This window comes from Sorex fumeus, unplaced genomic scaffold, assembly GCF_029834395.1.
Source record: "Sorex fumeus unplaced genomic scaffold, SorFum_2.1 ptg000073l, whole genome shotgun sequence".
Classification (NCBI taxonomy): Eukaryota; Metazoa; Chordata; class Mammalia; order Eulipotyphla; family Soricidae; genus Sorex; species Sorex fumeus.
In genome coordinates, this window is record NW_026606130.1 from 5,417,764 (window position 1) to 5,440,185 (window position 22,422).

The following is a 22,422-nucleotide window of genomic DNA, read 5'->3' on the forward strand; positions in this document are numbered from 1 at the left end:
TGCAGGCCCATGGCATATTGGGGGCTCTTTCAGGGTCAGGGGAATGAGGACCAAAGCCTCCATCCCTCTCGGGGAGCCCGACATGCTACGAGAGTATCCTGCCCACAAAGCAGAGCCTGGCAAGCTATTAGTGGCATACTCAATCTGCCAAAAACAGTAACAATGATGTTTTAATAAAATTTCAAATTATTTCTCTTAAAAGAAAGAAATGCTTACAGGATCTTTTTTTTTAAAGTCTTGGTTGGAGGCTATTACCCATCTATCGGTGCTGGGTGGGGGGGGGGAGTAGTTTACTCCTGGCTGCGTGCTGGTGAGTCGGCCCACAGTGCTGGGCCATGTTGTGGAATCTAACACCGTCTTCCGCTTGTGCTCTTCTCCAGCCCTACAAATCTTAAGTGTCTGGAGAACAAAATACAAATAAATGTCCTTGCATTTGAAGCTACTACTACTTTAGAATAAATTTCTTACTAGATTGCACAGTCTGGCCACCACCTGTAGACAACTCCCAGAACAGACCCAGTAGCAGTCCAGAGTATCACAAAGGGTGGTGGCTAAACTAGTGATCATTTTTAAAATAATTATAGGGGCCAGGGCAATAGCACAATGGGCAGGGTGCTTGCCTTGAACAAGGGAAACCCCTGCGTTCCATCATCAGCATCCCACATGGTCCCCCACGCACCTCAAGAGGTAATTTCCGAAGGCAGATCCAGGAGTAACCCCAGGTCCTAAGTAACATGAACCAAATAGGTGTGCTGGAAGTCTTAGTGAATCATATACGAAGCCCACCACTCAATAACATTTAGCTAAGGAAACAAGTTATTAAGATCACATTAGTACTATACTGAAATCTGATCCTTTGGCTACTTAGAATTGTTCAAATATATATTGCATCATTGGATGACCCTCTTATTCTGTCCATTACTCATTATTAATAATAATAAAAATGAATCAGTCATAGTAAGGGCAAATCATTCATTTATTGTTTAAAGAGCGCAAGACACATCTGGATTTCTGTACCACAATTTAAACATTTTACTCTTTTGATAAAGCAGAATATAATAGAAAAAAGAACAATTATTAGTTTCCAGTAATGATTTCTATTCAGAATTTAGTCTTCCATACAGACAATGTTACCTGGAAACAAAAGCCTGTTACAATAAGCAAAGCTTCAAACAGAGCGGCTTAACTTTTTTGTGCCAGGAAAAAGTTCATCCCTGTAGAAGGAATGATATGCTATGTAAAAATGTCTGTAAGGTCACACAGCCCCAAGGGCATCAGAAGTATATTCTCCTATTCCACGTCAAGTAATTCAGTGAATTTCAAACATCAGTTTATTCACACCATTCCATTCCAACAACCTTTACCTGATACCTCAACCAGGTATTTTTTAAAACTTTAAATAAATTAAGAAATCTCTAAACCGATGTTTCTTGATTTACAATTGTTAAAAGGTACACAGTTCATTAACACGTAATTCTGGCTAAGAATTACATTTGAGACTCTTTGCTCAGATTTTGGTTAACAGTAAAAATCAGAAATTCAAGTTCTTATTAATCAATAATTTGTCAGCTAGGATACATTCAGGCATCAGCTGCAACTACAGAATAGGTGCACTGCCTCAGCACTTTGGAAAGACATAATCTAGAAAACTACTAGCAGACAAAAATTATCTGTTACTGGATAGCATACGTGCAGTACAGCAAAGACAAAACATATAGTCATATGTTGGCTTGTTAAATCTCAAGCCCTCAATCCTTTGTTGAAGTTCAATAATTTCATTCCTATATTTTTTAAAACCAAGAACTCAAGCTCCAGCAGGGCTAAAGTCCAAACCATATAGCAGAACAGTTCACTACCGAGGCTGAATCCATACACACCTCAAGACCAAGTTCCGAAGACAATTATTATATAACACCCTAGAAACTGATCTTTCAGACTTTACCTATAAATATTTTGATGGAAATTATTTAATGTATTAGAAATAACTAACTTACTGAAATATTTGAATTCTTATACTTACCTGGGATTTCATTTCTGCTGAAAGAAATAGGAAGAACAGGACTCAAAAAAAATCAAACTAGAAAGGAAGGTAAAAATCTTATCACACAACTATCACTTTTGGAAGCAGCATAAAGGAAGGGACAGTTAAAGGTAATAGAACACTGATGAAATAGGTCAAAACTAGGCAAAAATCTACACCATCATTAATGACAGTACCACATCTGTGCCCTTAAATAATCACTCCTAAGAATTTTCATTTGGCACCAGATAATGTATTAATAACAACAACAAAAATACTCCGGAACGTTTGAATCTGATTGGGTTTTGTTAGGTGAATCACAGGAGAAAGCTTAAATTCAGGAGAGAGGAAGAGAAGGAAATGTCAAACAGACCAGACAAAAATTTTAAGTCATCATCACCAACCAACAATGCATTCATAAGCTTCAAAAATTAGGTCAGACACTAACACAACTGATATAGACTCATGTGGTTTATAAAACCGATAAAAAGACTACACCAGCAAAGTCTCCAATAATCTGTAAAGTTCAGAAACTTAAAACAAGGAGCAATCTTTAGCTTAAAACCCTATCTCAAGAAAATCACTTCACATGAATAAAAACACCTGAAACCAAACATTTTTAAAAGCTTCAATAACCCAAAATATAAAGAAATTAATCCAGAATACTCAATCCATAGAATCACAAGATGGCTGGACAATCTTTATCTCCCCTCCACACTAACCACCCCATGGAAGACCAAAGGAGATCAGAACTTCCAGACCTATGCACCACCTGGTTACCGCCAAATTCTACGGAGATTCCTTATGGAACAGCAGTTTCCATCTCGTGTCTCTCCCTACATGCAGGATGCAAGTCTGGCTGTGCTATTCTATATTCATCAAGTGTCACCCATCTGCAACATGATACTGTACAGAGGAGTGAAAAGTTCATAATCTGGTTCCCTTTCCCCCAGAAGGTTGAGGCTCAGGTATAGGGGTGTTAATCCTGTATATACAGTCTTTATTTAGGCCGACTCTGTGACTTCAACTGGTTTAATCATGTGATCAGGTTTGTTGCCAGCTGCATAATGCTCCCACATCTGTAGATAGAGCCTCTCTAGTTCCATTGTATATTGTTTGGTGTTGAATAGAGGGCTGGATATTCTCTGCTTCCAGACTTTGCCACGAATTTTCTTCAGGCTGGGTAATAAAAATAATAACATTTACAAATCATCAAAATCTCAGAACCAGCATCAATCAATATCTTGCAACCTTTGCATTAATAAAAACCAAGCTTCTTTACTGATTGTTTCCAATTACCTCCATGCTAACAAAAAGGGTAATCACAATATGATGCTAATAATTTTTATTTTTGCAGTCCCAAAGATAGAACCTAGGTCCTCCACACATGTGATTTACCACTGAGCAACATCCTCACCACCACAAATAATTGATTTGGTATCTGCATTCTCTAAAAAGGGGGGCTTGCGGGGGTTGACTTTTGGGTCACACTCGGCAATACTCATGGTTAGTCCTATCTTTGTACTCAGGAACTACTCCAGACTGTGCTTGGGGGACAAATGCAACTCCAGGGATCAAATTAAGGTCAGATGCATGCAAGGCAAGAGCTCTACCTACTGTACTCTCTCTCTAGTCCCCAAGAAAACATTATTAACAGTATTATTAACCACAGAATCTCAAACAATAAAAATAAAGTGATAAAAAATAATAATAAAAATTAATAGTAAGGGCCAGAGAGGTAATACAGGAAGTATTTCCTTACATGAAGCCAACCCTGGTTCAAATTCCTGGTACCACATAGGGTCACCTAGACACTGCCAGGGATCACCCCTAAGCATTAGAGCCAGCAATAGACCTTGAGAACTGCAGAGGCCCAAAAACCTAAAAATAAAAGAAAAAGAACTGGCAGTGACAAAAGTTTATTCAACTTACCACTAGTCAGAATATAAAATCTCTGTCCTTTTAATAATTTAGCAATGTGTGTTAAAAAAAAAACTTCAACGTAATGATGGTTGGGTTGGTGTTAAAATATTGAATGTAAACAATTATTGTACAGAACTTTATGAAAATTTTTCTAAAAAAAATTTAATAGTGTGGAGTTCATGCCCGCTTCAATCAGCTTAAAAAGTGGTCGAATAATGGGCTGGAGCGATAGCACAGCGGTAGGGCGTTTGCCTTGCACGCAGCCAACATGACCAACCCGAGTTCGATTCCTCCGCCCCTCTCGGAGAGCCCGGCAAGCTACCGAGAGTATCTCGCCCGCACGGCAGAGCCTGGCAAGCTCCCCGTGACGTATTCGATATGCCAAACACAGTAACAACAAAGTCTCCAATGGAGACGTTACTGGGCCCGCTCGAGCAAATCGCAGTATTCCTACGTAAGAAAAAAACCTTCAATGTGGGTCTGGAGAGATAGTACAGCATGTAGGGCTCTTGCACAAGATCTATTCAGGCACCCCATATGGCACTGCCAGGTTTGGCCCAAGAAGCAGAAAGAAAAAGACTCATTTGTTCATGCAAGTTTATTCACTGAAGAATCACAATAACTAAGGCAAAATCGTAAGTATTCAGTCTGTGGGTTACTGTCCTCCCGTTGTTCATTGATTTTCTTGAGCGGGCCCAGTAACGTCTCCATTGTGAGACTTTGCTGTTACTGTGGTTGGCATAGCGGATACGTCACGGGGAGCTTGCCAGGCTTTGCCGTGTGGGCGAGATTCTCTCGGTAGCTTGCTGGGCTCTCCAAGAGGCACGGAGCAATCAAACTCGGGTCGGCCATGTTGAACTGCGTACAAGGCAGATGCCCTAACCGCTGTGCTATCGCTCCTCTAAGGGGAAAGAAACGGGTTTGACTAGTCCCACAATACTCTATATGTAAACCTGAATTGAGCTGTTTATTTAGATAGTAGCAAACAGGGTGGGGCAATGGTCTTAACAGTGGCTGACCCAGGTTCAGTCCCCAACACTCCAAATGGTCACCTGAGTTCTGCCAGGATTGTTCCATGAGCACAGAGTCAGGAGTCAGCCCTGAGCACTGTTGGGTGTGAAACAAAACCAAAAAATTATAAATAGTGAAAACAATAAAAAGGATTCCTAGGGTCTGGAGATAGTACAGCAGGTAGGACACTTGCCTTGCAAATAGTCAACCTGGGTTCAATCTCAGAACCCCAAGATCCGCCAGCAGTTACCCCTGCATGCAAAGCCAAGAGTAAGGCATGAAGGACCAGAAAGACAGTATAGGTATAGCAGGGAGGGTGTTTTGCTTTGCGGCCTTGCGGCCAACCCAAGTTCGATCTCCAGCGTCCCATATTGGTCCCTGAGCATCACTCAGCACAGGTGTGATCCAAAAAGCAAAAAAAAAAGTAAGGCCTGAGCACCACCCCAACCCACCCTCAAAAAAGTATTCCTACTAGCACCAAGACTGTGGTTCTACTAAGAAATGGGGGAAAATTAATTCTCCTGGAAAAGGATAGTCTTTCCATTTCCCTTCTGATTATATCAGCCGTCATAAGAATCTTATTTTTTTGTTTTTGGGGTGCCACACTAAGCTCAGAGCTGAGCCCTGTCAGGGCACAGAGGACCCCATGGGGTGCCGGGAATCAAAACCAGGATGGCCATGTGCAAGGCAAACCTTTTCAGTCACGGTAAAAGTATGACAGGTAGGGAGCTTGCCCTGTATGCAGTACTATGCAGGTACTATTGTTTCGCTCCAGTCATATATACTGACAATCTTTTACAAAAAAATTGGAGCCAGGTCAGAGAGACCAGCATGTTTGCCTTGCAGCATGTGACTGACCTTGGTTCAAACCCAAGCACCATATATGGTCCTCTGAATGTAGAGCCAAGAATAAACGCTGAGCATAACTGGGTATAACTCAAAACTATCCCTTCAAAAACACACCAGGTAGGGCTCAGGGGTGCCAGATGGTCAGGTGCTCACTCGACTTCAGTGCTGCTGAGGGCCACCAGATCTACACCTGAGAGGAAGGGGCACTCTACCACGACAGAGATCAAACTCAGAGCCTCCCAGATCCTAAGCATGTCCCCTACCACTTTGAGCCATATACCCAACCCCTCTGAGATCACTGAGAATTCTTCAGAACCAGAAGCTAAGATACACCTATGCATTTGTTAAAAGCAATTAACTGAAACAAATAACCCGCTAGAACTACTAAAATGTCTATATGCGGAGAGAGGGATGGCTGAACAGGCTGAACGCATACTTTAGGTGCAAGAGGCCCAGATTTGACCCCTGGCATGATGAATCCCCCAAGAATTGCTGGGTGTGGCCTGAAAACCTGAACAGAGAACTGAAATGAGGCTGGAAGAGATAGCACAGGGGTTAAAGTCCTACATGCAGCCTATACAGGTTCAATCCTGGCATCGTGAGATTCTCCAGGCATCACCAGATGTAGCCCTGGAAGCTCACAGTGAGCACTGCCTGAGTGGCCCAGGTATACCCCAGCACTGCAACACCAGAAACATTCTCAGACCCTTATATAAACCAAGAGGCAGACAAGCAAACAGAAAATTCCAGGGAGGGAACCCCTGAACACTGCTTGGTAGAACTAAAAGGAAAAAATAGCTATGTATTTCACTGGGCTCCAACCTAATCATGAACACAGTAATTCTACCTTCCAAATGAAAATACTTTCGTGCTCTAATTTTTTAAATAGGAGAATGATTAAACATTCATACACAAAATACCATTCAGCAATAGAAAGGAATAAACTGCTCATACAAGCCAACATGAATAAACCACAAAGATTCAGCTGACCGAGTCTTCTAAAGTACATATTGCATGGTTCCGTTTTATATATAGTGTTTAAAAAAATTCACAGCAGTGGCTGTGTCTTGAGATTTTGTGAGGAGAGTAAATTGAGAAAAGACATAAGAGAACTTTCTGTGTACAGTTCTGTATCTTACTACAGGTTTGAGTCATTAACATGTTTCTCAAAACTCACTTAACATTTGTGTATTCCAGGACTAGGGAGATAACAAGTGTCAAAATCCTGATTAAATCCCCGGTTACAGGGGTCAGAGAGATAGTACAGTGAGTAAGGCATTTGTCTTGCACACAGCTGACCCTGGTTCAATCCCCAGCACCCCACATGGTCCCCAACTCTACCAGGAGTTATGCCTGAGCTGTAGAGCCAGGAGTAAACCCTGAGCACCACAGGGTGTGGTCCCAAAACAAAAATATACTTAGAACTTTTAAATGCTGCTTGTCAGAGAAATACATGAGAGTAAAGAAAAGCTCACTTAAGAGATAATGGCCAGAGATACTGTGCAGGGGCTATGTACCACAGGGATTATGGTACATATTTTACATGCTGTCATTCCAGTTCAGTCCCCAGCACAACATGGTCCCCTGAACACCACAGGGCCATTCTGGCAAGGCAGGAGAGAACCCGATCAGTACCCCATCCTTGGGCCCTCACATTGAACTATAGCCAAGAATAGCTAAGAGGGATCCCAGCAGTGCTTAGGAGTCCTGCCCCCACCCCCCAGAGAGGTATGAAGTACATTTCTTTAAGTATCCCCCCTCTACTTCTTACCTATTTGGGGTTATTTTAGATATGTTTCAGTTTTTTTATGTTACTAGGAAGAGTCATTATTATGGTCAAAGATGTATTTCTTGCTTTCTTTTCTGCTGACATTTCTTTTTTTAAGGCTGTGGAGGCCACACCTGCCTGTATTTAAAGCTTACTCCAGTCACGATTTTTAGGGCTCTTAAAACTTTTGAGGAAGATGTTAAAAAAGGCCAATGCTGAGGTAGAGATACTAAATGAGGTAAGATGAACAATTGCCTTGCATGCAGCTGTGCAGGTGGCTGTGACCCTAGATCAAATTCCTGGCACTGCACATGGTCCTCTGAACAGTACCAAGCAGGGATCACTTCTAAACAGAGGAGGAAGTAGCCCCTGAGTACCATCACATGCCCCCAAGCAAACAAACAAAAAACAAATTAAAATCGGGCCAGTTATTTTTAAAGCCCATATTCTCATCTTCTCTCTCCTCCCCCCCTCTAGTTTTCCACTATGGAAAGTCCCATGTTCTCTTATGAGCATGTATCTCTCTCTCTCTCTCTCTCTCTCTCTCTCTCTCTCCCCACAAATCTCTCTCCTCCCTCTCTTTCTCTCACTCCCCATCCCTCCTTCCTCTCACATTTAAATTTCTTCCGGTAAAAACTATCTTGCTTCACTAAAAAAATGTATTGCACCAAAGAGATAGTTCAGGGGGTTAAGGAGCTTTCCTTCCACGCAGCCAACCCCAGCACTGTACGTGAGCCTCTGAGCACTGCCAGGAGTGACCCCTGAGGAGAGAGTCAAGGGAAAGCCCTGAGTAACATTAGGTGAGGTGTGGCCTCAAAGCCTCAAAGCCAAAACAAAGAAACATAATATGGTTGGTTCCTCAATGCTCCCTTATCACTGATCATGACGAATCACAACCATCCTGTTATTCGTCGATTGCCTCGAGCAGGCCCCAGTAACGTCTCCTTCATCCTAACCCTGAGATTTTTAAGAAAGTGCTATATTCAAGGCTCTTTAGGAGAATGAGACCCATCATTGTTACTGGTATTTGAAATATTGGGTACGCCACGGGGAGTTTGCCAGACTGCCATGTGGGCAGGTTACATTCGGTAGCCTGCCAGTTTGTCCAAAGTAGGAATGAGATAATAAGATATCATAATAAGATGCCTCTATCACTGATATCGTACTTAAAATTTTTATTTTAGGGGATGAGGGACAGCACAGCAGTACACGCACCCAACCGCTTTCAGCCCCTAGCACCACATGGTCTCTCAAGCACCCTCAAGTGTGGCCTTAGAGGTCCCCAGCACCAGAAAGCTGAGCAGCACCTCATCTTCAGGTCCTAGCACAGAACCACCCATCTGGTTGGCTATCACAAGTCATCCCCAGATCTCCTAAGGATCGCTTGGAAGCCCCCTCCCCGCCAAATTATATGTACACCTCTATATTAATTTACACTTCTACTACAGAGAAGGAAATTTTTTCGTGTAAGTCATTTGTATTTCTAAATCAACAAAGTGTCTAGCCACTCTCTTATTTTCCTATCAGGGATTTTGAAATGTAAACTGGGTCAGAGAGATAGTAGAGGGGTTAAAGGTATTTGCTTTACATGAGGCTGACCCCTGATCCCTGGCATCAGGTGTCCTGCCCCACAACCCCATTAATTAAGTAAAATGATATGTAAATGTTCTTTCGTCTATATAGAGCCATCTATAGCTATTTTGACATAATTTTAGCCATCATATAGTAAAAACAGGTTTGACATAATTTTCAGCCATCTACGTAGTAAAAATTATCACTTCATTAATCAAAGTTTAGGAAGTTCTCCCATCAAGGAAGTAATCCACCTAGTCTACATTCTATATTTTATAGTTTTATAACATATAGTTTTATAACATGCTAAAATTTCCTTAATTCTTTCACTTAACCATATGAATTTGTTCATGTAAGTTTACTTACTATTCTAGATCAGTTCCCAGCTTCACAGCTATGTCTTCATATTCTTGTCGACTTTTAGCAATAAGCTCAAGACAACCTAAACAAGTGAGCTGAGACGCTGCAACTCGAGAAGCAAGAGTCTCTCCTATAAGACAGCAATTGCACATGTGAGAATGTGAACAGTACAATTATTAATGTTAAAGTATCTACACAATGCATATGAAAACGGCATGCTGAGACTTGAGCACTTTTTTTCTGTTATCTTGCCCTAAATACTGTTTTTAACATTGAGCCAAAGAAATAGCATAGTGGGTAGGGCACTTGCCTTGCACAAAAGCAACTTGGGTTCAATTCCCAGTACCACATATGATTCCTAGAGCTATACCAGGAATGATCCCTGAGCACAGAGCCAGAAGCCCAACCACCACTGGGTGTGGCAAAAAAACCACACAGAAATGTTATTTAGGGTAGGGCTCATGCTTCTTATGTAAGAGGCCCTGAGTTCAAGCCCAGCCTACCCTCGCATAATATTGCCAAAACGAGATGACAGAATCCAGTCATTTATCAGCAACTCACCTGGCATAGTTACCATAGGTGTCCCTGCCCAGAGGACATCCATCCCAGTGGTATGTCCATTACAAAGTGGGGTGTCCAGGCAAACATCAGCCAGCTGGCCTCTCCTTACATGTTCCTCTTTAGGAGCAACAGGGGAAAAAATGATACGGTTCTGGGGCAGACCCATGCTTTGTGCATACTGCTGAATATTAGGTTCCCCTACTGCAGGAAAACGCAACAACCAGAGCACACTGTTGGGAACCCGCTTCAGAATCTAAAAGAAGGGAAATAAGAGAATTAATTTCCTCTCCGACCTCCTCAAGCAAGGCTCCCCCAGGACTCTATTAATTCTACTATATTCTTTACAAGAGAGAAGCCTACAGTCCTGGCTCTGTACTCAGGGGTCACATATGGCAGCACTTAGGGGAACCATATGAGGTACCAGGGATCAACTGGGGTCAGCGGCATGCAAGACTTACGTGCTTTACACTCTCCTAACCCCATCAAGTTCAAAATTGAAATCCCTCACCCATGACATAATAAAGTTAGCCCTTTATTTGCCTCATCTAGATCAGTTGTCAGAAATTATTTATGTAAAGGACTAGAGAGCAAATCTTTTTCAGTTTTTTGCCACATGAACTCTGTCCTATAGAAAAGACATATTTACATAAACAATATATAAATAAGTAGGCATGGCTAATAAAAACGTCAATTAAAAAGTCACTAAAGGCCTATTTTAGTGGACTGAGTTGGTACATGGGTCATAATTTGTGAAGTCCTGACTAAAATCTACCTTTACTTAACGACACACACACAATTACCAAGCTTTCTTGGAGAGTCCTAAGAACAGAAGATCAGATTTTAAAATATTTTAGTATTTTATAAAGGGAGCGATAGCACAGTGGGTAGGGCGTTTGCCTTGCATACGGCCAACCCAGTCGACTCGAGTTCGATTTCTCCGCCCCTCTCGAGAGCCTGGCAAGCTACCGAGAGTATCTCACCCGCACGGCAAAGCCTGGCAAGTTACCTGTGACGTATTCGATATGTCAAACACAGTACCAACAAGTCTCACAATGTTACTGGGCCTGCTTGAGCAAATCGATGAACAATGGGAGGACAGTGACAGTGACAGTACAGAGCCAGACAAAGCTCAACAGTTTGGAGAGCACATGAGCCCTGAATTTGATCCCAATCACCACATGGTCCCCAAAGCACTACTAGGAGCAAGTCAGGGTACCAGGGATCAACTGGGGTCAGCAGGGAGTAAACCTCATTACTCCCTCAGCACTAACAGGTGTGGATCACTGTCAAAAGAAAAAATGGGGAACCAGAGTTACAGTACAGCGGATAGTGCACTTGCATTGCATGCGGCTGGCCCAGGTTCAATCCCCAGCATCCCATATGGTCCCCCAAGCACCTCCAGGAGTAATTCCTAAGTGCAGAGCCAGGAGTAACCCCTGAGCATTTCTGGGTGCAATGCAAAAAGAAAAATGGGAGCCAGAGTGATAGTCAGAGGCTCGCCTTGCACATGGACAATCTGGGTTCACTCCCCAGAATTCCACAGTCCCCTGAGCCCACCAGGAGTGAGTCTGAGCTTAGTGCCAGGAGTAAGCCCAGAGCAAAACTGGATGTGACCAAAAAAAACAGTAATTAAAAAATGTCACAAATATTAGAAAACTTTAAAAAACAGGGCCAGAGATACTACAGTGGGTAAATGAATTGCCTTACATGTGGTCAACCCGGGTTTGATCCCCGGCTTTCCATTTGGTCTCCCAAGCACTACCAGGAGAGATTCCTGAGTGCAGAGCCAGGAGTAACTCCTGAGTATTACCAGGAATTTTGGTACCTGGTATGTTCCCCCAAGTTCTACCAGGAATTATCACTGAGCAGAGCCAGGAGTTAAATAGTCCTGAGCACCGCCAGGTGTGTGACCACCTCTACCACCCCCCAAAAAATAGAATCGGAAAAGAAAGGGAACCTGTAATGTGGAGCAAAATTTAGAACTTTCTGAGGTACTTCTTATTCGCACTATTCTAAAAAGCGATGGCCTAGAGAACAGGGAGATAGCTCAAAAGCCTGGAACTCACGCCTACCAGATAAATTCTGAAATTAATCCCTGGCACCATATAGTCCCCTGAGCACTGCCTTAAAGTTCTTCCCCTGACAAAAATAGTAGTAATGACATTTATCAATCTCTTTCTGGTTATAGTTTAAAATAATTAAACACAAGTTGATACACATGAGAAAATATGCTAGGTGATGGGCCAGCAAACTATAGTCTGTGATCTAAGTCTGGTACAAGTTCCCAGTTTTATAAACAAAATTTTTTTGAACATACACATTAATGGATATAGTATTTCCTAGTGCAGAAAATATCACAGTTGTCATTGTACATATTAAAAACTGGAAAAAGCTGCCATATAGCACTAAGGAAAAATGTGCCTATCCCGACTCGTTAACACACAAATATTGACATCTGCACTTGTTTGTTCATTGCAGCACTCTTTACAATAGCCAGAAACTGGAAGAAACCTGAGTGCCCAAGAACAGATGACTGGTTAAAGAAACTCTGGTACATCTACACAGTGGAGTACTACGTAGCTCTTAGAAAAGATGAAGTCATGAAATTTACATACAAGTGGTACAATATGGAAAGTATCATGCTAAGCGAAATGAGTCAGAAAGAGAGGGATAGACATAGAAAAATTGCATTCATCTGGGGGATATAAAGCAACAAAATATGAGATCAATACCTAAGAATAGCTGAGATCAACACCAGGAGGATTACTCCATAACTTAGAGGCCAGCCGGATATTCTAGGGGAAAGGGCAGTTCAGATAGAGAAGGGAACACCAAATGAAAGGTGTTTGGAGGATCCTCCCAGGAGGGGAAATGCATGTTGAAAGTAGACTATGGACTGAGCATGATTGTCACTCAATGCCTCTTTTGCAGACCACGACACCCAAAAGGAGAGATAGAACAAGGGGGAATGCCCTGCCACAGAGGCAGGGTGGGAGGGGGGGTGGGGGGAAATGGGCACTGGTGGAGGGATGGGTATTTGATCATTGTATGACCAAAACTCAGGCACAAAGATTTGTAAATCTACAACTGTACCTCATGGTGCTTCACTAATAAAAAAATAAATAAATAAATAAATAAAATGTATCAAGAAACATGACAAGCATTCTAGAGATTTTTTTTGACATTTGTCATATATGCAGTATACATGGATTCTCCCACTTGGCCTTGCCTGTGGATATATTTAAATATTAAAGAACATTTTCAGAAAAAAAAACACATAAATAAAAAAGGTTCATAGTGTTTAGACACTGGAAAAGTCAACAATTATTTTTTGTTCTGGGAGGCAGATATTTTCTAGGGACTGAATCCACAGTGTCCACCATATACATAAGGTATACACTCTACTCTGTCTACCAATGAGCTACATCCATGGTCCAATTCTCATTTAAAGTACAGAATGAACTCAACAGCTGCTGAATGGGCAAAGGAGAAAGGCAACCTAGCAAAATGGGCCTACATATAGAACTTTTACTAGTCTCTAGATACGTAATGTATAGAAATAAAAAATAATTCTAAAATCTTAATCTACAGGGCCAGAGAGAAGGCTCAATGGGCTGGCACTTAAGTATAATCCCCAGCCATATATGATACCCTGAGCACTTCCAGGAACAAACTCTGATCACTGAGCTGGGAGTAGGCCTAAAACACAACCAAAACAAAAGCTTTATGTTCACATGGGGCCAAAGCAATAGTACAGCAGATAGGACAGCAGATAGGGTGCTTGCTTTGCATGCAGCCTACCTGGGTTGGATACCCGGCACATGCCATATGAACCCCCAAGCCCCATCAAGACTGACTCCTGAGCACAGTCAGGTGTGGCCCAAAAACAAAAAAATTACAAACACATACTCACATTTGCCCACATCTGTAGAGTAGAAGGATCAATTTTATATAACTGATTAAAGTTACAATACACAATTGCATCCTCTGGTAACCCATACTGAGAACGGGTGGTCACAATAATGGTACGGGGAACCTCCTCTCCAGTTGCAGCCTTATTGTTGATCTAGAAGGTAAAAGCATGATTTTCTAAAGTCACCACAATCTGTTTTTCCTTAATAAAGATCCTTTAAGATTCAGAAGTAAATAACCTTTAAGCCATGTCAATAAGCTATGAGAAAATAAGTTTTGAGGCCAGAGACATTACAGTGAGGAAGACGCTTGCCTTGTATGCAGCTGACACAGATTTGGTCCCTGGTACCCCATAATGGTCCCCGGGTATCACAAGAATGACCCCTGAGCACAGAGTCACTGAGCACAACTAAGTATGGCTCAAACACTCCACACTCAGCAAAAAATGCCGGAGAGACACAGTTACAGTGGGTAAGGTGCTTGCCTTGCATGCAGCTGACCTGGGCTCTCTACCAGGCACAACATATGGTCTCCTGAACCTGGTAGGAGTTACCCCTGAACCCAGAGTCAGGTCTGATCCCTGAGCACAGGGGAGAAGGAGGGAATATTTTAAGCAGGTATAACATTATCTTAATTCGTGGGAGTACCTCCCTTCAGCACCACCAGGTGCCTCTGCAAACAAATGGGTACACCACAAAAACCCAAAACAAAAATCCAACAAGCGTGTTTATGATCAGACAAACCTATACAAGATGCTGATTTCCACTGAAAGAATGTTCTGCTTACTTCCTACAGTCATTGAGAAATAGATAAAGTAGTACCCATCGTGGTCTATCATTCTCTTCTCACCTGGGTAGTTGCCAGCCCATTGCTAATGCTGAATCCATTTATTGTAATTTGGATTTGTCCTCTATTAATCATTTCAATAACTGCTTCTGCAATAGTATTCATAGGGATGACAGGCATATTAAGAGCTGTACTACTGCTGTCTGCATTGTCTCCTCCATCTGGACATTTCATCTGTTGGGGGGGAGATACAAACCGGATCATTATGGAAAACAGAGAAAACTTAATTTCTATGGCAGTATTACCCAGGTTCTGACCTTGACGATTTTCACATCTGGTAGACTGTCAAGGAATGCTTTGAGATCGATGCCATTCAGGACAATCCGATTGTCATAAATATGTCCATTGGACTTAAAATCAATGACTGCTTTTTTCTACAAGAAAAAAATTGACGTGTGTTTTAGAATATATACAAAATAATAACAATTAAGAATATATACAAAATTTTTTTTTGAAATTCCCTCATAGCACTGCTTTTCTGCCTACCTTCAGGTGAGGAAACATGTTAGCATGATCACCAATAAAGAAAGTATGAGGCATATAAGCCAATTTTTCAGAATACTGCTCAGCAACTTCAGCTGGTGAAGTTTCCTGATCAGTTATGATATAATCCATGAAAAGTGCACCACTAGTTCCAGGGTATCCCAGCCACATTGCCTGAAAGAATTGAAAAAAAAAATCAGACCAAAAACTGAGAACCTTCATCTAATGATTCCAAAACTAAGTAAACAATAAGCAAAAGCAATCACATAGAATTTTAGACTTACACTCATTGTGCTAAATTTTTCTTGATGCAAAAGACAGAACAACCATTTATACCCAATTGTGAAATGCTTGTCTCTATATTCATATGTCTATTGGTGATGTGTTCTATATTCAAAATTCTTTGCCCTGTGCATTCTAACCTATACATTTAATACTCAGTCAACCAGGTAGGTGTTTCAATGTGGGTCAAATAATGCAGTGTTGCTTGGGTCCAGTGGTGTCACAGACCACCAGGGCACCCCTGGAATGCAAGAGGCCTCCAGTAGGCCTTCCAGTGCTCACCCAGCAGTGTTCAGGGCCATGTGGTGCCACAGACTGGACTGGGGTCCCTAATCTCTATCTTATCTCCCCAGGCCCTGTGCCCTGTTTTATATGCCAGCCCCAACCCTACTGTTTTAAACAAGAAGGGGAAATCACATAACTATTTTTAACCCAATACATATTGTATATAATTATTAGCAATTCCTTCACCTGAATAGGAGCTGGCCTAAGAGCAAAAAGTTCATTTCGTGCACCCTTGGTATAACCATTCATATTTACAAGGATGTGAATTCCATCCTGATGGATGCGATCAGCTGCTTTCCCATTGCATGGAATCTATAAAATTAAAAATAAGAAATACATATAAACTCAGACTAAATCAATTTTCTTTAATGGAATAAAACATAATTGAACAAGATGCAAAAGTGTAAGGACAAAACTTTTATGCACGGTTTAAAAAAGGTAAAACAAAAGTATTAAGAAAGAACCAGAATAATGTACTGTCACTGTCACTGTCCTCCCGTTGTTCATCGATTTTCTTGAGTGGGCTCAGTAACATCTCCAATGTGAGACTTTGTTGTTACTGTGTTTGGCATATCAAATATGTCACAGGTAGCTTGCCAGGCTTTGCCGTGCGAGCGAGATACTCTTGGTAGCTTGCCGGGCGCTCCGAGAGGGGCGGAAGAATCGAACTCGGGTCGGCCATGTGCAAGGCAAATGTCCTACCTGAAGTGCTATCGCTCCAGTCCAGAATAATGTACATAGTAATTTTTAATGAGTTTTTTTGTTAGCATAGGGTATACATTAGGGAATGGAGGTATAAAGTATTGGCAAACAGGTTGTGAGAAAAGTTATACATGTCATGCTGAAGATACTAGACTTTAGTCAATAAGCAGTTAAGTTCCTACAGGTCTCAGATGTGAAAAGCAGTATGCTTCTTAGTCGCAAAATAATTCATCTCCACAATTCAAAAATGAACAGTTATTTGCAAAAAAATGTTGAGGTATATTACTTATTAGATAGCAAGAGTCTCACAAATCTGCTAGAACTTCAGTAATTTATGTGTGTATATGTGTGTATATATAAATATATATACACACATATATATTAGACATATTATACATGCTGCATATCTATGCAAATCTCCAAAATGAACAACAAAATCAATGAATAAAATATAGTCTATATGATCAGGAAATAAACTACTCCAAAGAGTTGAATCTTAAAAATTTTATGTTTCTAAATAGCAATCTGTCACTGTCACTGTCCTCCCATTGTTCATCGATTTGCTCAAGCGGGCCCAGTAACGTCTCCATTGTGACAGTTGTTATAGTGTTTGGCATATCAAACACATCACAGGTAGCTTGCCAGGCCTTGCCGTGCAGACGAGATACTCTCGGTAGCTTGCCGGGCTCTCCGAGAGGGGCGGAGGAATCAAACTCGGGTCGGCCATGTTAGCTGCGTGCAAGGCAAACACCCTACCCACTGTGCTATTGCTCCAGCCCGCGAAGCAGAAGCATGCTGGTCCCTAAATGGCAATATTACATGTAATTAAATAAAGATAATCAAAAGGCAAAGACTGGTTTTTTTCCACTCCGGCAGAACCTATAATCTCTCTTGAACACTTAACTATCTCTTTCTCTCCCTTTAGATTTCTCAAAGCAAGTTTCTTTACATAAGGCTACTCTGCTTATCTGAAAAAAGGCAAAGGCTGAATCAAAGTTCATCTATTATTTAAATGTCCTTTTTATTATCCTGAGGTACTATCTTGCTCAATTCACACAGTTAATATAAAGTATATACTGTCATAAGTGCTAACTCAATCCCTAAGAAAGTTTTATGTCCAAAAATATCACATTTATATTTAATTTAAAACTTAAGCAAAGTCCATGCCTATGCCTATTTAAATGACAATAAATAACATCATAGTTATTGCCAGTAACAGGCAATATTTAGCACATATCATGAATAATATAAGCTAGTTGAGTTTTACTCCTGATTTGCTCAAAATAAAACATTGGACACTTTAAGAGTTTGACCTACCTGTGAAAGATCTATGAAATGATTGGCTTCTGCCATCACCTTCACTCGGAAGTTTGTGCCATCATCTGGACTCAAGGCATAACAAAAAACCTACAAGGCAATGCAGAGCAAACTTAGTAACTCAAAGGTCACTGGTCTTAACACCTAATAGTGACAATAAACCTACCAATATAAGCTGGTTTATTCATAAAATCAATAGTGTTTGGATTCTAAGGAACCATCTTACCTCAAATTTATCAGGATTGTGCATGCCTGGAATAGACTGCATAAGGTGAGAAGTAGGATGATTCCCAAAGTCAGAACTCACATATCCTACTCGAAGTCTACCATCACTCAGCTTCAAGTCCTTTGGATGGTCATACGGGGGTTTATGAAGAACATTAATCTAACAAAGGAATGCAATGTTTATTAGTAAAGTTAAAACACTACATAATTTTCATCCAGGAAAACTAACTAGGACATGGACATCTCCATAAAACTCGGTATAATAGTCTATCAGGAAAAAAACTCCCTTAAATATATATAGGGATCTGGAGTAATGGTACAGAAAGCAGGGCACGTGTGTTGCATGTGACTGACTGGGTTTGAGCAGAGCCAAGAACAGCCCTGAGCAAACAATGAGTTTGGCTCTCCCAAAATCAAGTACAAGCTAGATAGAAAGCAACAATGTGGAGCCAGGAAGATAGTATAGCAGGTAAGGCAACTGCCTTGCACAGTTGACCCAGGTTCATTAATTCCTAGAAGCACACTCCTTAGCACCCCAGGAATTAGAGCTATGAGAAAACCTTAAATGCCACTGGGCGTGACCTAAAAACAAAAAAAAAAAGAGCAAGTATGTGTTTCATTCAACTCCCATTAGCCTATCATCAGAGGAGACCTGATCAATGGAGAACCTTTGTTTTTAATTTAAAAAGTAGGTAGTCAAAAGCCTGAGTTATATTGGTAAAAGGGAGACTATAACCTAAAGAAGCAGAGTGCCAAGGGCTAGAGAGATAGTACAGTGTGCAGGGCACTTGCCTTGCACAGCGTATGGTACTGCAGGCCCCACCAGGAGTGATCCCTGAGCACAGAGTCAAGAGTAAGCCCTGAGCACTGCAAGGTGTGCCTCCCCCACAAGAAAAAAAAATCAAAAGCAAAGTGCCATGCAGACCAAGGGGCAGGAGCAGGAGAAGAAAAGGCCTTTGGGGTATAACTAAGTCTCTATAAATCCAATAAAGTACTCCATTAAGCAGGGAAAGACCCCACATGGCCACAAAAAATGGGACAATGCTAACACTCTGAACCCCAAAATTTTAGTAGTCAGAGTGACATGCTGAATCCTTACTCCCCTACACAGCACCCCAGGATGTCTGCCTTTAGTGATAAGAGCCAATAGCCTTCAGCTAAAGAAGCCTGCTCAAGGAAGATAGATCAAGAGGAAGAACACAAACACAAGCAGCTCCGTACACCCTCACGTGGGGCCTCTATTTGGAAAAAAAAATAGCAGGTTACGGCACTTGCTAGCATGCAGCTGACGTTGTCAGATCCCATGTAGGTCAGATTCCCAGCACCACACTTTGCCTTCCAAGTACAGCAGGAATGACTCCTGAGCACAGTCAGGAGTAAGGCTGAGGCATCAATTGGTATGACCCCCAAACAAACAAAAATCCTTCCCTAAAAATGGAGCCTACAGAGTGGCCCTTGGCAGCAGGCTATAGTCCAAGAAGGGAATGAACAAAACACTGGAGACACATAACTCTTCAGGGAGGGCCACAGTGAGTTACTTCATACAAAAAAGATAAAATCCCAATGCTGGGTCTGAGAGCAGACAGATTCCATTGTTTTAGAAAATAAAAAGGCGGCAGAAACCCCTTCCCCCCAAAACTTTCAGAGCTAAGCCACTATTAAGACTTTGGAGCGGGGCTGGAGGATAGTACAGTAGGTAGGTTTGCCTTGTATGTAGCCAACCTGGGTTCCGTTCCCTGCATCCCATATGACACCCCCCCGCCCCCGCCTAACACTGCCAGGAGAAATTCCTGAGCACAGAACCAGGAGTGTGTGTGCCCCAAGTGGCCCCAAAATGAAGACTTTGGAGAGATGCTATATATTCAGGAAACTCCTTCAATTGGCAAGACTCCCAATATCAATTGCAGCCGGGTGCTACACGCAGACAATAAAGCCCAAGGACTGTGGTAAGCAAAGGATGAGGCCACCCACCATGGGAACAAAGCGCAGGGGAAGACTGTCCCACCCGCAAGTCAAGCTTGGTATTCAAGCAGAGCTCTAGAACCACAGATTTTTGAGCTCAGAGAATGGATCCAGTCAGTCATAAGAGAAGTCAGCAAGGGACTTTATACCTAGACTGGTTCTCCCTATTCAAAGCGTTAATGGATGGAAATCCCAAAGAGACGGACCCTTCTACCCAAACAAATCCTAGGTCTTGGAAAGCATAACAGAGCTCTAATCTACTAAATGAAGGAAAAACAAAAGAGCTATTAAAAAAATTGGGGGGGGGGGTTTGGATCACATCCAGATGTGTTCAGGGCTTACTCCTGGCAGAGCTCAAGGGAACATATGGGGTAGGGTATTGGGTTGGCTGAAGTGCCTGATCAGCTTTACTATCTAGTCCCCTAATTTTTTTAAATTTTGGGACAGCGTAAGAAAAATTCTCAGAAATCCATCTTAATAACACAAGAAAGAGTACAACAGTCTAAATTAACTACTGTGAAGACACTTGATGATATTTCCTAAGTACAGATGTATTCATAGAACATAAAATAATAAAACCAACAAAATAAGAATATGCAAAGACAAGGATGTAACTTAATGTAACTTAATGGTAGAGCACTTACAATCCAGTGCAATGATCTGGATTTGATCTGAAAAAGATTTGATCTGAAAAAGAACATGCAAGAGTCACCAAAGGGACTGAAGTTATGAGAAAGTTGGATTTCAAAAACACATGAGTGGGGCTAGAGAGATAGTACAGCAGGGAGGGCACTTGCATTGCACGCAGCCAACGCAAGCTCAATCTCCAGCAACCCATATGGTCCCTCAAGCACTGAGTGCAGAGCCTTGAGCACGACAGGGTAACCCTTGAGCACTGCAGGGTATGCCCCCCCAAAAGAATTCAATGAGTGCTGCAGAACCAGAGAATTGGTTCAGAGGGCTGGAGCATATTCTTTGCATGCAGTAGCCCAAGGTTCAATCCCTGGCACCACATGGGAGCATTATGTACCTTGAGCACAAAGAGGGAAGCAGCGCTTGGCATAGGAAAAAAGAATCCGAAAGTGGGCCTGAGAGATAGTATAGCAGGTGTTCGTTTTGTACACAGCTGGGCCAGGTTCAATTTCTGGCATGACATATGGACCCCAGAGCATAGCCAGGAGTGATCCCTGAGTCAAGAAACAGAAGTCAGCCCTGAAAGCGACTGAGTATGGTCCTAAAGGCAATTTTTTTTTAATTTTAGGTAAATTAAATGGAAACTTCCATGGAAAGCAACACAAGCATGCTTATTCTGGAAAAGTAAAGGGGAAACTAAGAATAAAGTTAAGAGCAATGCCACAAATGAAAAAGGATAAAAACATTTAGAAAAAAAATAGTAACTATCAGGTGCCTAAGAGACAGTTCAGTGTGTAAGGTGCTCGTCTTGCACACAGCTGATCTGGGTTTGACCCCAGCCATCACGTACGGTCCCCCGAGCACTGCCGGGAGTAATTCCTTAGTGCAGAGCCAGGAGTAACCCCTGAGCACCACCCATGTGGCCCAAAAACAAACAAAGAAGTAACTATCAAATCCAAATAAACAAAGAAATATTGGGGCTGGAGAAATAGCAAAGTAAGCAGCACAACTGCCATGCATGCAGACAACCCAGGTTCGATTCCCAGCATGTCATATGGAACCCAAGTCTGCCAGAAATGATTCCTGAGTACAGAGCCAGGAGTATAACCCAGTATGGCCCAAAACCAAAAAGAGATAAATATTCTTAAAACCAGCAAGTCTTTAAAATAAAGAAAAGAGGCAGAAGAAATACTGGGTGGGAGTGGCAGTACAATAGGTAGGATGCTTGCCTTGAATGAACCCAACCTAGGTTTGATGCCCAGTACACCAGATGGTCCCCCAAGCTCTACCAGGAGTAAATGCAGAACCAGGAGTAAGTCCTGAACACCACTGAGTGTGGTCCAAAATTGAAAAAATAAAAGAAGTATTAATGACAATGAGAAGGGAGCAGAGAGCCTATTTTGAAAGACAACAGCTGAGGTACACCCAAAATTAAAGAAAGAATTAACTTTACAGGTTCAGGAGTTGTAAAAAGACACTCAATTTTCTGAAATCAAAATGTTGCAAGCCAAGGCACATGATTAAAATCATAATTTAAAAATACTTTTATAGACAGAGGAAAAAATGCATAGCATATAAAGGCACCCCCACCAAGCTAACATCAGATTTGTCAAGAAACACTAAGTATAATGACATATTCACAAACCCAAAGGAAAAACAATCCAAGACAAGAATACACCTAGTGGGGCCAAAGAGACAGTATAGCATGTAC

The 22,422-nt window shown here is 41.7% G+C and overlaps 1 protein-coding gene across 2 annotated transcripts in view; it reads right to left on the minus strand.

The window, feature by feature from the left end:
• Positions 1 to 958: 958 nt before the first annotated feature.
• OGT (O-linked N-acetylglucosamine (GlcNAc) transferase) overlaps positions 959 to 22,422 on the minus strand; it is a 55,332-nt gene continuing 33,868 nt past the window's right edge. For both annotated transcript variants that reach the window (XM_056130161.1, XM_056130160.1), the window contains exons 13-22: positions 18,118 to 18,276; positions 17,892 to 17,981; positions 16,059 to 16,184; positions 15,309 to 15,479; positions 15,080 to 15,196; positions 14,826 to 14,996; positions 13,978 to 14,130; positions 10,065 to 10,317; positions 9,510 to 9,633; positions 959 to 3,199 (exon numbers count right to left, since the gene is read on the minus strand). In XM_056130161.1, coding sequence (XP_055986136.1) covers positions 3,025 to 3,199; positions 9,510 to 9,633; positions 10,065 to 10,317; positions 13,978 to 14,130; positions 14,826 to 14,996; positions 15,080 to 15,196; positions 15,309 to 15,479; positions 16,059 to 16,184; positions 17,892 to 17,981; positions 18,118 to 18,276 — 1,539 coding nt within the window. In that variant the 3' untranslated portion in view covers positions 959 to 3,024. The remainder of the gene's footprint in view (positions 3,200 to 9,509; positions 9,634 to 10,064; positions 10,318 to 13,977; positions 14,131 to 14,825; positions 14,997 to 15,079; positions 15,197 to 15,308; positions 15,480 to 16,058; positions 16,185 to 17,891; positions 17,982 to 18,117; positions 18,277 to 22,422) is intronic.